This window comes from Giraffa tippelskirchi, chromosome 3 (assembly GCF_054371585.1).
Source record: "Giraffa tippelskirchi isolate mGirTip1 chromosome 3, T2T-mGirTip1v1.2.pri, whole genome shotgun sequence".
NCBI lineage: Eukaryota > Metazoa > Chordata > Mammalia > Artiodactyla > Giraffidae > Giraffa > Giraffa tippelskirchi.
The window spans coordinates 39,434,038-39,452,554 of NC_137277.1; the positions used below are offsets into that span (position 1 = coordinate 39,434,038).

Consider the following 18,517-nt stretch of genomic DNA (forward strand, 5'->3'; position numbering starts at 1 on the left):
GATGGGGGAAGAACTGCATTCAAACTCTGGACCCTTTCCAGGAGATTTTTCACTGGTATGAGCATAATAATTCTGAAACTATTTTAGAAGTATTACAGTCCTCCCAGAGGACACTGGCAACGTCTGGAAATATTTTTGGTTGTGGCATATAGTGGGCAAAAGCTAGGGATGTTGTTAAACAACCAAGCATGTACAGGACAGCCCCCACAGCAAAGAATTACTCAGCCCAAAATGTCAACTGTGCAAAGACTGAGAAACCTTAGCACAAATACGAGCTAGGGAGTCTGAATGTGTTAACACATATATGTATTTCCTAGTTCTGTCTACTTAAAGGGCCCAGAAGCAAAGACATCCCTAGTAATGAGTACACTTAATGCCCATATCTTGATCTCAAATATCGCTCAGCTGGTAAAGAATCTGCCTGCAATGCAGGAGACCTGGGTTTGATCCCTGGGTTGGGAAGGTCCCCTGGAGAAGGGAAAGGCGACCCACTCCAGTATTCTGGCCTGCAGAATTCCACGGACTGTATAGTCCATGGGGTCGCAAAGAGTCAGACACAACTGAGCGACTTTCACTTTCACTAAGAAGAACCAGGGCTTCCTGGAGCCATGGCTGATTCTAGGGTTAAGGCAAACCCTTGTTACCGTAAACAAATTGTTAAGGTAAACAATAAGCTTGGAACATTCTATTATCCTAGAAAGTAAGGAAGTGCTTACAAAAAACGATAGAGGCACATAAAAGAGCAAACTGAAGAGGCTCCTATGGGAAATCTGTGACAATTCAAGCACCGAAACAGTACAATAGTAATGAACGATAAACAACTGGAAATTTAAGAACCCGTGAATTAATACCAATAATGAAAAGACACATATATAAAAGAAAGAAAAAGAAGGTGCACTGATTATAGTAAAATGCTGAGTGCTGACTAATAAATACAGAATGAGTAGCAGTGTTAGAAAATCATCACTTTACAACCACTGTAGTAAAGAATCATTCAGGCAAGAATCATTGATGGATGTTAAATCTAGGGGAGAAATATCGATAGGAAGAAGAATGTCTGCATCATCTTTAAGTGTCTCCCCACTTATTTGCTAAAGAGGAAATAACAGTAACTATACAATGGAAACAACAGGCACTGAGACTGAGGGATCAAAATTAACATCATCATTGAGGGGCAGAAGGGCATTATATGCACCTAGATATGATATTCTGACAAGAATACAAAATTATTTATGTAGTATTCTGTCCAAGAATGCATAGACTGGATCTAATTATGAGGAAAAAAACATAAAATGAGAAACACTCTATTTTGAAAAAAAAAAAAAAAAAGACTTCCCTGTTGGTCCAATGGTTAAGACTCCATCCTCCCGACACAGGAGGCATGGGTCGATCCCTGGTCAGGGAACTAAAATGCCACATGCCACAGGATGCAGCCAAAAAAAAAATAAAAGACTCACAAATAACAAATGCTGGCAAGGTTATGGAGAAAAGGGAACCCTTAAACACTGTTGGTGGGAATGTAAATTGGTACAGCCAATGTGGAAAATAGTATGGAGGTTTCTAAAAAAACTAAAAATAGAACTACCACATGACCCAGCAATTCCACTCCAAAAACACTAACTCAAAAAGGTATATGCACTCCAATGTTCACAGTAGCATTACTGACAACTGCCAAGGTATGGAAGCAACCTGTCCACCATCAGATGAATAGGTAAAGATGATGTGGTATATATACAATGGAATAATACTGAGCCCAAAAAAGGAAAACCTTGCCATTTGCAGCAACATGGACAGACTTGGAGGGCACTAGGCAGTCAGACAAATACTGTATGATATCACTTATATGTGGAATCTGAAAGAATACAACAAACTAGTGAATGGAACAAAAAAAAGAGAAAGCAGACTCACACAGAGAATAAGCCAGTGGTTGGTCATCGGTGGGGAGAGGCAAAAGGGGTTATCATGGAAGTATATGAAACTGTATGTATGAAATATCTGAAAATTATAAAGCACTACAGAATTTAAAGAATCTCTCATTCAACAAGAAAAAATTTTAAATACTACTCAAAAATATTAATGCCATAAAAGACACAGAAAGGTTGAGGAAATGTTCCAGATTAAAGAGACATGACAACTAAATAAACCCTGTCCTGGACTTCATGGTATGTCAGAGAGTGGGAAAAAATGCTACAAAGGATATTATTGGCCCAAGCAACAAAACTGAAGTACATTAAATAAATAGTGACAGTGTTAAATTTTACTGAAGTTGCTAACTGTACTGTAGTTTTATAGAAGAGTATAGTTATTCTTAGGAACCACACAATGAAGTATCTGGGAGCAAAGGTCCTTCATGCATGCAATTTATTCTCAAATGGTTTTTAAAAAACTACACATGGCTAGGGTGCAAATGATAGAACAAATGGTAAAAAAAAAAAAATAACAGGTGAATTTGGATAAAACGTATAGTAAGTATTCTTTGAACTAATGCTACAACTTTTCTATAAATCTGAAATTATTTCCAAATGAAGTTCTTTAAAACCCACAGGAAAATCCTAAGAAAACCTGGAATATGAAGTTAAAATGTTCCTCCAATACTCATCTATAAAAACAGAATGCTATAAAATATAGGATGCTTTAAGACACTATAAAATAGCAGTAGTCACATAATTTCATGCTGTTTTCATTAATGCTCTTGCATTAACTATACTAGCCACTTTATAAAATTCATATACAATAGCCATTGGATGATAAAAGATGAAAAACATAGTAAGACAAAAAGGAAAGGCATTAGCAGTGACAATAACATAAAAGATTTCATTTTTCTAATACATGGATTCCAGACAAAAAAAAATTTGAAGTGCTTTGAAGCACCTACCTTCCTATTAAACATAAAATAGTTAAGACAAGCTTAGAATAAAACTTATCCCAAATAACTTACTTGTTTGTTCTGCTTCAAAAGTACACATGATAATGTCAAAAGAGTAAATAACACTATGTCAAAATAAGACCGAGTTCTAATAGTCAGACCAGTAACCCAAACCAATATCTGAGCTCTTATAACAGTTTTAATTTAGAATACATCTCTCAAAGCTGTATTTTAATCTACTACTTTGTCTTCTATGAGAGTTTTTTTTTTAAAAAAAAAAAACAACACACAAAACAGAGAAACTTACAGTTCATCTCGTTGTCTCTGGGACAGCACCATTTTGGCTGTAATATCAAGCTTATTTGATATAGTGGTATGTCCCTCCTCTGGAAAATCCAAAAGCTTTGCAATCCCTGGATTTATAATTAAATAAGCCACTAAGTGGCTTCCACGCAGGGGAAAATGATTCTTTCACAAGTGAATCCAACGCGTAACCAGGAGATATTCAACAAGTAAGGTTCATTCCACCTAAGGAGAGAGAGAGAAAGATTATTTCTTTCACTTAGAATTTAAATTATTTTTAAATTATTATTTGCTGTATACACTTTCAAAGGTGAGGTTTACTATAATGGTAATATGAATACCAGATGATGTTTTTTAACCTACTGTGAAAATCAATGCCAAAACAGTCATTTTGTGTATTTTAAATGATCTTTAACAGTTAACTGAGCCAAAACAACATTATTCAATTTTACTGACTTTCAAATATGAACATATAACTTCTAGAGAAGAAAACAGTTTTTACTTAATGACAAAAACAAATTTTCTAATTTACAAAAAGTATTACCTGAAAAAAGTAACAAATATAAGCATTTCACAAACTGTCCACAAGTCAAAGGTTCTAACCATAAATACAGTAAATTCAAGATTGAATGTTAGCAACTATTAATCTTACAATAGCTGATATTATTTATAATGTAAACAAACTATTTAGCAATCTAATGCCTTCTTAACCAATACATTTAATCAAGAAATAATTCAGCATTGTTCAATGCTTAAGAAGTATGTATTTAAACTGAATGGAATACATACGTCTTTGTACTCAAACAACCCAATTCTCTTGTTAGTATTTCAGAGCCCTTTATACCTGCAACACATGATCGGTTCAATGAGAATAAATGCAGGTAAAAGAAAAATCAAGAATTATTTCTTGAAGAATTATTCTTCAATCTCCTCTATTTTGTAAAAGTTTAAGTAGTTTGTCTTATCACTCTGTACAAATATAGCTAGACAAAACAATTTTCCTTCAATTAAAAATAAGTCTGGAAAAAAATTAAACATGGAAGGATCTCATTATCACACCAACTATTTACTATCACTCTTACTAAGATAAATCATTAGAACAGGCATATGAAAACAAAAGTATGTGATATCCTGGAAAAAAAAATAGCTAGACAGAATTTCCACTGTAATTGGGAAATATAGTTGACCCTTGAACAAGACTGGTTTGAACTGCATGGGTCAACACAGGTTTGAATACTTAAATTTTAGCCTCACTTTTCTAAGTCTTAATTGTCACACCAAGCCAAACCACCTAGGAACTCATACTCTGACAAGAAGGTTCAATAGGATTATTTTATGCTGGTGACTATGTGAACTGTCTACAGATTTCTATTATCTGGGGCAACAGTAACCCACTGACAGAGCCATTAATCATATAAATCAGAGTAAAAAAGAAGCAGCAAAATTGAAAAAACTCCACAATAGTATGTACATTACAAGGTTCAGTTTAACTATGGAGAGACTACCTCTAGACAAAAAAAGCAAATTAATGTACAAGAATTACAATAGTAATAGAATACTAGCATGACCTAATCAGGATAAAACTAACATATAAAGAAATCACTGGGGGACTTCCCTGGTGGTCCAGTGGCTAAGACTCTGCATTCCCAGTGCAGGGAGCCCAGGTTCATCCCCTGGTCAGGGAACTAGATCCCACATGCCACAACCAAGACCTGGAGCAGCCAAATATATATATATATATATATATATATATATATATACACATAAAGAAATCACTGAATATAATAGTGTACTGCACAAATTTATCCATTCAACATACACTAAACACAATGAACCAGGCATCATGTTTAATGAGGGAAAAGAAAAGACTTCTTGGTCTTTACATTCAAGAAGTTACAGTCTTCTGGAAGAGTCAGCCAAGCAGTTAAAACTGTGTGAAATGTGTGACAAGTATTTCCAAATAGCAGATGATGATGATTCAACATAAAGCTGAAGAGATAATAAGCACAGGCTAGGCCAGAAAACAAGCTCTGGTCTTTACAATGTATCCTAGGAATAATGGGGAGCCCCCCCCCTTTTAAAGAAAAATCACTCTCGAACCATAAAGACGGGAAAGGAAGAAACTAGATAAGATGTTTGCAGCAATCAAGATGGAGATCTACACTAGAATAGCAGCAGTAAAGAGAACTAGAGGCTGAGAGTAAAAGGTCAGTCAAGGAGTCAACCCAAAAAACTTCTAGATTAGAAACAAGCTGAACTAAGTAGAACTACCCCTGAAGGGATGAAGAAGTGTGACTCATTCCATCTTTAGATATGTCAGCTCTAAAAAGAGCCAACCTAAGGGGGAAAAAAAGATTTGTTACTTACCTGCTTAGAGATGGTATAATTAGACTAGAGCCAGGCAGAGCAACACCAACACTTAAAGAGTCTACAACAGAGGCTGAGAGGAAGCAATTAAAGAGATAAAAGTAAAAAGAGACGGAATATGTTACAAGTCAATATGGAAATATCAAGGAGAGACAATCAACAGTACCCAAAGTTACCCAACTGTCAAGAAAAATAAGGTATGAAATGGGTCTGTTTCATTCATTATAGAGCTCACTGATAACACTGATGAGAATGGTTTCAGCAAAATGCTAAGAGCATGGTTCAGCATGGTTCAACAAATGGGCTGATAAGTGCACAAAGATGAAGTAAAGATGATGGTACCATAAATATCTGAGAAACAGATGGAAATATTGAAAAGCAGTTTTATGGATTGTTGTTTTTCTCAACCTAGCAAGATGCTTAAATGTTAATGGTGGAAGGAAAACAAGACACAGGAGAAATAAAGGAATGAATAATTTTAGTATCACTGTTTTCACCACCTAATTAACCAAAGGCAAACAAAGAAACAACCAGACATGATGCATCCCCTGACAGAATAACACCACACACCTATAAGGTATTCTTGTCACAAAATCAAATCTGAATCTGTTCAAGTCTCCAGCTCCAACTATCAATTACCAAGAAGCATAAAGGGCAGAAGAATATGTTAAAAACACCACGGGGATATAAACAGTAAAATCCAGATTGTGAAAAACCCTATAAAATAAATGACCCAGTTTCTTCAAATAAATTCCAAGGAAATTGAGACAGAGAGAGAGAGCTGGAAAGGGAAACCTACAGATTAAAGGAGATAATTGATATAACCACTGGAATACACTGACCTTACTTAAATCTAAAATTTTTAGTATAAAATAAATAATTTTTGTAAAACAAACCAATTAAACATTTGGGGATATGTGAACACTGACTGAATGTCTAATGATATTAAAGAATAACTGTGAGTGTTTCAAGGGATAACAGTATTATGCTAATTTTTAAGTCATTTAAAAATATACAATGAAAATTTTATCAGTAGAATGATATGTCTGGGATTTGCTTCAAAAAATTCTGGAAGAGTGGATGGAGGGATATATATGAAAAAATATTAGCTTTGAGTTGATAACTGTTGAAGCTGGGTAATGGGTACGTGAATGGGTAATTTTCTCTACTTTCATTTATGGGTCTGAAGTTTTCCATATTAAAAAAAAAAAATCAGAATAGAGAAATACTCAATGGGAGGAGGAGGAAGAAAATGGCATGAGAGATCTAGATCCAAAGATGACTTACCTCTTCTACTGTATTATGAAGAAGAAAAATGTGAAATCTTTTTATTTCAGGAAAACAGGAAATGAGGTCACTTGCTGGGTAGGGGGAGTAAGGAAGAAGGCATTAAGTGGCTTGAAATAGCTGCTATGAAGAGAGAGGGCAAAGAAACACAACAGCAAGTACAGGATGGACATTTTTAAGATTGGAGACCATGAACTTTTGGTGGTGACAATCTTACAAACGTGTGACTTTTCTTTAGCAGTTGTCTGGCTACAGACACAAAAAAGTCACACATTTAGAGATCTAGGATTGGGTTGAAAGTTTACAGGGTATGTGTGATGAATGAATACTGAGAAGATTGGAAACAATGGATCAAAGAGCCTAAACGCCATTGTGCAGAAAGTGAAAATTGAAAAGGCCAACAGTGAGTAGAGGGATCAAGAAAGCAGAGTTTTCTATTTCCCAGGAGACTACTTGAAAGGTGGTATGTCAGAGAGTAGGATAATTAAATTTGAAACTTCTCGATTTGCTAATTATAATTATATGTTATTATTTACTACTATAGGTTAGTAATGTTTTCATTACAATTTATGATCAATCTATATTTATAACCAACAGTACAAATAAACTAGGCAGTATTTTCATACAACCTGGGGAGGAATCCTAAATCTTTTGGGGAGTCACTAAATTCATTTGACAATGTGATGAAGAGGCAAGACCTCTTCCCTCAAAAAAGTACATATGAAGATAAAATATTATTAATACATGCATGCATTTTAAGGGGGTTCACAAATCCTTCCAAAGTCAACATAATGAGTGAAAAGACTTATCATTTTTGAAATATATTTTGGCAGTACTCCAACAATCCCCTCTAAGCTACTTGTATATATCACAAACATATTTCAAAGAAGAGTTTGGTTTATCCATTAGCATGCATGTCAATATCCAGACATTCTTAGAGATCAGATCTGTGTTGCCTGAGCACTAGAAACAGAGGCTTCTTCGGTACGTTTTTTGGAATGCAGAATTCTTAAACATTCTATATTCTAACACAACATACAGTTTTCTGCTATACCTAAGCAACTCTCCTAGACAACATTGTTTATTATGGCTTAGGTAAGTACCTCACCACAGAAAGAGAAAGGGGAAAAGTAAAAAAAGACAACAGGAAATAAGAGTATTAAAAAATAATCTTAGTAGTGCTGCTGCTGCTAAGTCGCTTCAGTTGTGTCCGACTCTATGCGACCCCATAGACGGCAGCCCACCAGGCTCCGCCATCCCTGGGATTCTCCAGGCAAGAAAACCGGAGTGAGTGAATTACTAATTTAAGTTCCTCTCCTTTTGTTTCAGTGTGTTAATAACATAGGTTTCACACTTATCAAAACTTTTGTAAAATACTATTTCATCAATAATCTATTTTGTACATTGTTTCTTGCTAACTAGGAGTTTATGAAACAGAGAAAACAATATAGAATATAGAGGATGTACATGAGGGAAAACATAAACAGCCAATTACATGTTAACAGTAGAGGTGTACTGACATAAAGAATGCTAGTTGTCAGGTTTACTTATTATTAATATTAGATGTAGAAGAGTTTAAGAAACTCACCTAAGACTTTTACACTAAGGGATTACCAATGGTTCCTGGTCTCATGAAACTGTCACGCAGCAATGCAGATTATCTACCTTCCTTGAACAGCAGGTTATAGTTCTGCACCCTAATACAAATAATACAGTCCAGATACAGCAATGAGGAAAGGCAGAAGCTATTGTCAAGAATTACTGAGTACCTTTTTCATACTAGTTTTCTAGAGTTAAATAAAAATATCCTGTTTGCCAATAAACTCTGTGCTTCATGAGAAATGAAAACTGGTCATCTCCTAAAACAAGGTCCTGGCTCCCTGGATAAAAATTTTTTTTCACTTGTTCTGTCTTTTCTTCCCCTCATCATTCCCAAATTGTGTGCACCATCAAAATCATCCTGATTTCTGTATAATTAACCCAACAGAACATACACATATATGTTCTGATTTGCACAGTCCTCACTGTACAGAAGTAAAAAGGAGGACCATCACTCATCCACTTAAATAGTGGTGGACATTTTGGGTGTGCCAGCAAATTCTTCATCACTTCACCAAGTAATGCTCAGTATCATGGCACCAAACATGAGGTTATTGGTTTCTCTAAGTTCTCAATATTTGACTTTGACTATTATTCTACGTAAAAACAGTTTAAAACTACATCATTAATGCTATACTGCAATACAGTCAAATAATAAAACAAAGTATATTTACCTATGAAATTAATGCATTGCCTATTCTGAAAAACACCCCAAATTTAAAATTTTAAACTTACAGTTTAATTCCGTAAGACTGAATCAGACAACAAAGTACCCCCAAGAGCAACTTCATTTCCTTACATCAATTTTTGTGATTTCCTCACTTCTCCACTTACAGAGATAAGCTTCTAGAGTTTTGAGGATGTTTTCTAATAAAACAAAAGTGTCAAAAGTAATTAAAACACTAATGGTCCCTGCAGTATCCTGTGCTGTATGATTAATTAATATGAAGAAGTTAGATTTTCTCCACCCCCAAAATTTGAAAATGCTAGATCACTGAAAGTTCTTCATCAAATACCTAGGCTTTAGTGTCTGTCCACCTGTTCTTACACTCCTTCAGCTTGGAGACCCACGATTCACTGGGACCTGCTGTTGGCAAGCAATAACAAAACTAAAGCAAAAAAGGACCAGGTTGGGTCATCATTGAGGGATGGACTAAGTGAAGGCACAGTTCACTTTTGGTAAAAGTAAAATTCTTCCAATAGCTACACCATTTCCTCACTTTCCTATTAGTTATAGCTGACTACAGCGTCAGACTTTATTTTTTTGGGCTCCAAAATCACTGCTGATGGTGATTGCAGCCATGAAATTAAAAGACGCTTAATCCTTGGAAGGAAGGTTATGGCCAACCTAGATAGCATATTGAAAAGCAGAGGCATTACTTTGCCAACAAAAGTCCGTCTAGTCAAGGCTATGGTTTTTCCAGTGGTCATGTATGGATGTGAGAGTTGGACGGTGAAGAAAGCTGAGCGCTGCAGAATTGATGCTTTTGAACTGTGGTGTTGGAGAAGACTCTTAAGAGTCCCTTGGACTGCAAGGAGATCCAATCAATCCATCCTAAAGGAGATCAATCCTGGGTGTTCATTGGAAGGACTGACGTTGAAGCTGAAACTCCAATACTTTGGCCACCTCAGGCGAAGAGCTGACTCATTGGAAAAGACTCTAATGCTCGGTAGCATTGGGGGCAGGAGGAGAAGGGGACGACAGAGGATGAAATGGTTGGATGGCATCACTGACTTGATGTACATGGGTTTGGGTAGACTCTGGGAGTTGGTGATGGACAGGGAGGCCTGGCGTGCTGCAATTCATGGGGTTGCAAAGAGTCGGACACGACTGAGCGACTGAACTGAACTGATATCTCATTTTGCAAGATGTAAGTCACTCATCCAAAATTTACATTCAAAATATTCTGCATTTTTTCAATTAGTTTTGGGCCAGTGATTAAGATACCACCTTTTCCACTGAGAATTACTCATACCAATATCAAGTCTAGTAACTCTTAGTATTAAAGGCAAGTGTTGCAAATAGATGCTCTGCTGCTTTAGATTATAAATCTGAAGAAAGTAGAAATAGTATTTTGTTCTCTCTCTCTTTTAAAAACTCGTAGCTGCAGCCTATGGGATCCAGTTCCCTGACCAGGGATCAAACCTGGGCCCCCTGCATTGGAAGCAAAGACCCATAGCCAGTGGACCACCAGGGAAATCAACATTTAAATCAGCAGACTCTGAGTAGAGCAGATTACCCTCCATAATGTGGGTGGGCCTCATCCAATCTGTTGAAGGCCTAAAAAGAAAGATCTGCAAGGCCAGCAGACTGCCTCTGGACTTGGGAGTTGCAACATCAACTCTTCCCTGGGTCACCGGCCAGTTACATTTTGGACTTGCCAACCTTCACAACCACACGAGCCAATTCCTTAAAATCTCTCCCTCCCTTCTCTCCCTCTCCCAGAGACTGACTGCAGTCACTTTTTCTTTTCGATATATACATAAATCCTACTGGGTGTCTGGCTGGAGAACCCTAATAATATGCCTCAAAGCCCTCAGTTCTGTTATAATAATGTAGCAGACATTAATATGATAGCCTTAGCCTATCACTAAACTCTATTGGAATGAATACTCTTCACCCCTCATACTGCTTAAACTCTACTCCCTGGATACTCACCAGGTAAATCAATGCCCTTAAGGATTATCAAATATAAAAAACTGAGTCCTACTTAAAATAGACAAGAGAAACATCCTGAACAAAAGGCTTGTTTGTTGTTCAGTCACTCAGCGTGTCCGAATCTTTGCAACCCTATGGACTGTAGCATACCAGGCTTCCCTGTCTTTCACCATCTCCCAGAATTTGCTCAAACTTAGGTTCACTGGATCAATGATGCCATCCATCCAAACATCTCATCCTCTTTTGCCCCCTTCTCCTCCTGCCCTCCATCTTTCCCAGCATCAGGGTCTTTTCCAATGAGCTGGCTCTTCGCATCAGGTGGCCAAAGTATTGGAGCTTCAGCTTCAGCATCAAACAAAAGGCTACTGAGGTGCAAAACAGATAACTGAGAACTCTCCTATCCTCTGTTTCACTGTCACTCTCTCCACTGCAAGTGGAGTCTTTGATATCCACTGCCACTGCAACTTATAAGCACCATCTCATTACTGCTGACTTTTCAGCTCTTCTCTTTCCTATCCTTGTTTCTTTTTTCTTGGCCTGTCTACCTCATCATTCTTGGCTTTTCCTTTATGGACATTAACCAGGATGCCTTCTCATTCTTACAGCACACCCACCAAACACATGCAAGATATAATCTTTGTCCCCACACTGATCACCTGTTGACACATGCTCAAAGATTGCTTCTTTGTTTATTAAAATCTTTCTCTTCTTTGACTTAAGGCATGAAGTCATTCTGAACACCTGAGGGTTGCAAGTGGAATTCTGACCTGCTTAGATTTGACTATATGTATATCCCTTCCTACTGCTTTTTATCTCAAATCAGCTTTCTGTGTGATACAACTGTTTGTGTCTATGAACAGTGAAACAGAACGTGAAAAAAGACAACTATCTGCTGTTTTAATATGCTTTTAGAAATTGCAGGTCACTTTTTTTCTTTTAAATTCACTCTGATGTCAAAATATACTTAAATGAAAGAGGAAAAGATCTATTTAAAAGGTTGTTTTACAGACATACAGCCTGACAGAACCACTGACAAAACAAAAGTCCTGGAATATAAACTATTCCTCCTTAAAATATTAAGTCTCCTATAAACTGTGTTCTACTTCACTGAATCCATTATTTCTAGATTCACTGGGATTCTATGATGTCAAATATGTCTCTCATAAAAATAAACAATACTGAATTATACTACCTGCTCTCTAACAAAAATTCCAACTTGCATTCTATTATTATACTGAATGACATCAAAATAAAAAATGAATTCACCAAACTGATGCTGGTGACCTCTACTATGAGTTTACATAAATTTAGGCAATGATTCTTTAGGCTGAGAAACACCTCTGGGACACAAAACAACGAATGCCACATTTGTATTTTTTTCAAATTAGATTTACTAAAAGTAGTTGAAGGAGAAGTGGGTTTAACTATGGATTTTTACCATGAGTCTACATTTGAACCACCTGAGAAACTTTCTGAAAATAATCATGTTAGGCCTTATCTTAGCAATTCTGAGGTGCCATAGAGATTTTAAATTTTTCTCCAGATGATTCTGATGCACATCCTCAGTAGAGAACCATATACTCAACATTACAGACTGTAACCAGTCCTAAAGGGCCAAAGGCAAAATTATAAAAGAAGGGGAAATCGAGTAATCTTCAAAGTCAGAACTCAGATGAGTTCCAAGGGCAAAAATCAAATAAGGAGACCAAGGTACTCAGGTTTCAAAGGAAACTGCAACAACTGTCACCCAAATTCAAATAAATATTTACAAAGCCCTTCAGATATATCTTGAGGAGACATCTTATACTAACAGGAAAAAAAGGTCAATACAACACTTTGAAGTAACTAAGCATTTTTCATTATAGTTAAGCTGCTATTAAAGTTTTTTTTTAATCCTTCAAGAAGAAAATACTGCTGGCTTGTTCATTACACAACTCTATCTAGTCTTAGTCTTCCTGGAATGTTCTAATAAAGATACATTCTTTTGTAACTTTATTACTTTGTTGCTTTTGTCTCATCCTATCTCTTCTCTGTATCTAGACCAGGTTGGCAAACTTTTTATAAATGGATAGACAGTATTGATAAATATTTTAAGTTTTGCTGACCTTATGTTTTCTGCAGCAAGAAAGCAACAATAAACAATATGTGGAATATCTGTGTCTCTGTATCAACAAAATTTTATAGACACTGAAATCTCAATTTCATGTAACTTAATTAATTTATAAAATTAAAATCGGAAATTATTTTAGAAGCGGAATTGTATACAAATTTTTACAAAATAAATTTTTACAAAAGATTACTTTGCTTCTTTCCAACCACTAAAAACTGCAGGGAGGACCCAGCTTGTCAGGCATAGCTTGCAAGCCCCCTTATCTAAATAAATGAAGTTACTCGGCAGAGGCTACTTTAAATGTTAATAACAGTAGAATCTCTTTCATAGGGTTGTCAGGTAGATTAAATGATTTGACATATGTAAAGAAAGTGCTTAGAACAGTGCCTGGTACACATTAAGTGCTATATAATTTTACACACACAGATGCAGAGGAAGAGATAAAGAAACTAAAATAAATATTTCCATATCTCCTCTACTTTAATACCCCTTCATTTGTTATCATATTGAAATGTTTTACCTAAAATTTGACTGTTATAAAAAAGAAAAATCACTGTTGAGGCAGAAAAAGTATCCAATTATGAGTTTATTAGCTTTTCCTAGGAACTAATTTTCTAAGTTTTTTTCCTCCAAATACATCCATCTGCAATTTATTCACAGCAGTAGTCTCATTAATCTGAATCTCAAGCAAAAAACAAAAAACAAAAAACACCTTTCCTATCTACTGAAGTAAATATTTACAAACATCTACACTAAGACCGCAAAGGAGGACATAGGACTCTAATTTTCAATACACTAATACAATTGCTTCCCTGGTGGGTTTCCCTGGTATGCCAGACAGTAAAGAAACTGCCTGTAATGCAGGAAACCTGGGTTCAATCTCTGGGTTGGGAAAACCCCCAGAGGAGGGCATGGCCACTTCAGTATTCTTGCCTGGAGAATCCCTATGGACAGAGTAGTCTGGTAGGCTACAGTCCACGGGGTCACAACGAGTCAGACATGACTGATCAACTAAGCACAGCACACAATGCAATTGCAGTTAGGAAGAACTTGTCTATAAATGCATGATTACATTATAACCAAGACATGGCTTACAAATTCAGGTTTAGCATATTTTTTCCTTTACTTAAGTAGCCAATTTAATTAACCAAGGAAAGTCAGCGACTCTCACCCTGGCTTAAGTCTGCCTAAAATTAAAGTGTGAGTCAAAGTATGCAAGGGAAAGTCAGGCAGAATTCAGGTGAGGTCATCATCTCCAGAAAGGTATAAAGAGGCAGCATTCCTCATGACCAAGTCTTCATTATAGAAATATTTCATTTTGGGTATCTGCCCCCTCACCCATATGTCTTGCAATTTTCCATTTCCCTTCAAGATTCACCCTGAAGGCAACCCATCACCACCTCTGTGAAACCTTCTTTGGCTAGACCATTCTCATTGGAGCAGCCTATTGCCTAGTCTTTAATCTCACTGTGCCATGTACATATAATCCTAACAGCTACCATTTACAGAATGACTTTATAGGCTAGGCTCTTTCCCTGAAATATTTAATTCTTACAACTCTCAGCAAAAAACAAAAAAACACCACTTACACTTATTTAACAGATGAGGAAACAAGTTCACTAAGGTTAGAGCATGTATTCAAGGTCAAAATGTTAAACAGTGGGTGGGCCAGGATTCAAATCCAGTTTGCTTTTTACTTCCACACAAAAGGTTTCCAACAGTAGGAATGAGGACAGAGGGAAGCCAAGAGGGCAGGATTCTGTTTTTTAATCTGTTCATGTATTGGATTTCTGCACGCAAGTTTTTTTGGAGAAGTTTCCACTGTTAAGATAAATTTGAAAAATCACTGATTTTACCCTGGGCTGCCTCCCACATTCTTTATAACTATATACATGCCATCTCTAGTACCAGACTGATCTCATCAGGGGCAAACACTGAACTGAATCTCTCTGCCTCTCTAGCGTTTGAACGGAGTCAAGCCCTGAAAGCAAAATTTTCCAAATCAACTAAGTATATTTCCACGGTTATAAGCAATTATAAAATAACTTATAACTCCAAAGCAATTTAGTCAATAAAATTCTTTCATATATGATTAAAAAAAAAAACCAAGTGAGCTTTAAAATGTTTTCCAAAAACAGCACATTTCTTCAGTATTCTTCAACATTCAAAAGCTTTATTTTAATAAAATATCAATTATATAGCCACTGTCAAGTAGTATTAGCAAATGGTATTAACTATGTTTTTTTAATTGCCATACATATTAGAGTTAAATCATATAAAACTGTCAATAATGGCAATTCCAAAGATTCAATCTAATGCTTATCAATGGTATTTAAACACCACTAGCAAAGCTCTCAGCAATTAGCTGAGGGACTTAGTTTTGACAAAAAAAAAAAAAAAATCAGCCAGAGTAATTCCCTCCTGAGATTTCATAGTTCTTTGTACATACACATATTTAACATTTCTCACAGCACACAGTAATTATCTGCCTTGATGTTGTCTCCTCAACACCCCTCCAAAGCTGCAAACCTGATGTATTCCTCATTGTGTCTCTACCAAATATTATGGTAATCCACACACAGTAGGGACCGAGTGAGCATTTCTAAATGTCTGCTACAGGAATCACAGTAAAACTGAGACAAAAATTTACCATGTCCTCAGAAATAAAAGATGTACTGTATCACTTTATTCTCATCATTCTTTTTCAGATTCTGAAATATGGGCAATAAAATACATTTAAATCCAGCTGCTTAGAGCTGGATTTGATATAATTTTTTTCTTTTAAAATATTTAACACTGATGTCATAAAAGTAAATCAATTTAAAACTCCTGTAGAAAATCAACTGGCTGTCTCAACTTGATAATAAAACTTTAAAAATTAAAGACCATTTAATCTTCTAATGTACATATTAACTACTCTTCTGGTTTTTGCTTAAAAATGCAAAGGACAAGTGACAATTAGATAAACTTAATCAAAGTCACACACACAAATCCACTACCTTAAAATTCAGAGGAAAAAGTTTATTAATACTTCTAGGCATACAAACAATAACAGAAAACATATTGTTCTGTTGCCTTTTTTTTAAAAAAGTACAAGTTACAATGAATACTGATGCAGACAGCCCAAAGAAATTATAACAATGCAGGAATCACTGCAATCCTTAAGAACAGATCAATGTTCTAAAATTAATGTTCCATGATTGTTTTGGAGATAACATACAGGAGATAAAAGAGAAAGGGCAGGCTACAAGTAGAAGGTATGAGAGGCCTGGACTAGGATGGAAGCAGTTAACAATGACTTGGGGGGGGAAAGAGCTTTATAGTCAAAAGGGAATTATGCAAAAGTGTGATTTTTCTTTTTGACCTGGTCTACTACTTGCTCCTGGTTTTAAAGATGGATTTCTCAAGGATATGAATTTGGTCTTAAAGGTGGATCCCCTTTAGAGGATCTTTACCACCAAAGACTACTGCCCACAATCCAATTGGAAAACTTTCATTATATCTCAACTGAACTGATTTCCAGTTTACTACTATCCACATTCAATGCTTTCCTCCACTGGAAAACTGAGAAGTAGCTATATTCTTAGTGTCAATTATTCAGGGTTTTTTTTTACTGAGGATCTACCAGGTACCAAGCATACAAATCAAACAACATTATCTGTGTCCCATGTAACCTGCGTCTCATCTATGAAAAGCTGGATGTGACTTAGATAGTCCCTGTCTTAAGAAACTTACACTACAGTTGAAAATGTGAGCTATATATACATAGCCTTTCAATCATTCATTGACTATGCTGCTGGACTCTGTGATATGAAGTTTTACTGTAAATAAAGGGGAATAAAATGCAATCCATCCCCAAGAGAATGTACAATCTAGTTAATAGTGAGATGGCAGAGTGGGGACAGGGAAGGGGTGATGGAGTATAATGTGAGCCAAGGACTGACCAATTCAGCTTTGTGAACTGAAAGGCTAAAGATGGAAATGACTGGCAGTTTTCTAAGGCAGGTTTTAGAAGAAGGGAAAATAATATGTTGAATATGAAAAAAATAACCAAATGTAGAATTATTTTAAGCAGTTGAAAAATACAGTACTGCTAAAAAGCTGAGGCCATATCTATTACCCGACATAAATAAAAACAACACCTCCTTGTATTTACCAGGAGTCCAGTGTCATAGGAATGGTCTGCTGAAGCAATTGGTTTTCAGCAGCATAAAACAGACCTGTGTACTGATCCCCTTTTTCTTTAACTCTGTTTCTTAATGACTTTACCAGTTTGGGATATCATGGAAGAATGCTGCTCCTTACACCTTCGAACAAGGTAGGAATGTAGCAGATAGGAATCTACAAGCACTCCCACAAAGTTTATTTGGGTAAAACTAAGTTTTCAAAAAACTACTTAAATCCTACATATAAATGGTTTGTGCCTGATGTATGGAACACCCGCACTTCAGGTACTTGCCAAGAAGCTTAATCTCAATATGTATCAAAACTGGGTTGAGGGAAACTATATCCATTGGTCAAACAATCTACCCACTCATTCAGACTAGACTCTCATATGACGTGGTTGGTCTTCCCATATTGAGTGTTGTTAAACATTAGACATGTATCTACCTTAGAGATGTTGATGATGGAAATAATTACACATCATCTTCTTTATGAGGACGCCTATGAGAAATTACAGTTCCAGAGTGCCAAATGTTAGTGACCTTTCTGAACTAACTGGTTCAACACTTTTATCTTAAGGACACTATAAAAAACAACCTAACGGGTATTTTTTTCCTCCTGCCACCTCATAGAAAGCTCAGTCGAATCTGTGCTCTCTGCCTGCAGGAAGACCATTGTGATAGACCTTTCTGGCCTAGATTCTGATTCCGTTTTATCCCTACCCTTTGTTTCTTTTTTCTCTTTGTTTTTAACTTGTGGTATCTTGTAGTTTATGTATCTTTATAAACTGCTTTAAATAGATTACAAATCAAATACAGAGACTAACTAGGCAGGTAAAAGTGTGAATCAGCCAGAAATAAGGCAACAGTGGTAGAACTGCATTTTTTTTTTTTTAAGTAAATCTAATTAAAAACAGAAATACCGAGCAGACAAAACATATTTTTAATCTGAATCCTGGACTATCCATTTGCAGCCTCTGAATAAAGTACTTTTTCTTGACTACTGCAGTTCTCTAGCTATACCTTTCCCCCATGTTTTATAAAGACATCAACAGGAAAGTATTTCTTCACTATAAACAGTACAAGGGCAATAATAAACAATAACGGAGTGGTAGGAACTTGTTTCACTGGAAAGTTTATGCCCATCTAAAGGAGGGCAGCTG

The 18,517-nt window shown here is 36.1% G+C and overlaps 1 protein-coding gene across 8 annotated transcripts in view; it reads right to left on the reverse strand.

Annotated features, from left to right (window-relative positions):
- Positions 1 to 18,517, reverse strand: part of PAFAH1B1 (platelet activating factor acetylhydrolase 1b regulatory subunit 1) — a 66,197-nt gene that overhangs the window by 30,852 nt on the left and 16,828 nt on the right. For 3 of the 8 annotated variants that reach the window (XM_081579988.1, XM_081579989.1, XM_081579990.1), the window contains one exon: positions 3,174 to 3,394. In XM_081579988.1, the coding sequence (XP_081436114.1) occupies positions 3,174 to 3,205 (32 nt within the window). In that variant the 5' untranslated portion in view covers positions 3,206 to 3,394. Of the gene's footprint in view, positions 1 to 3,173; positions 3,395 to 8,411; positions 8,521 to 9,157; positions 9,290 to 18,517 lie in introns of all 8 variants that reach the window. The other 5 variants (XM_081579991.1, XM_081579994.1, XM_081579993.1 and 2 more) reach the window with 3 other exon arrangements.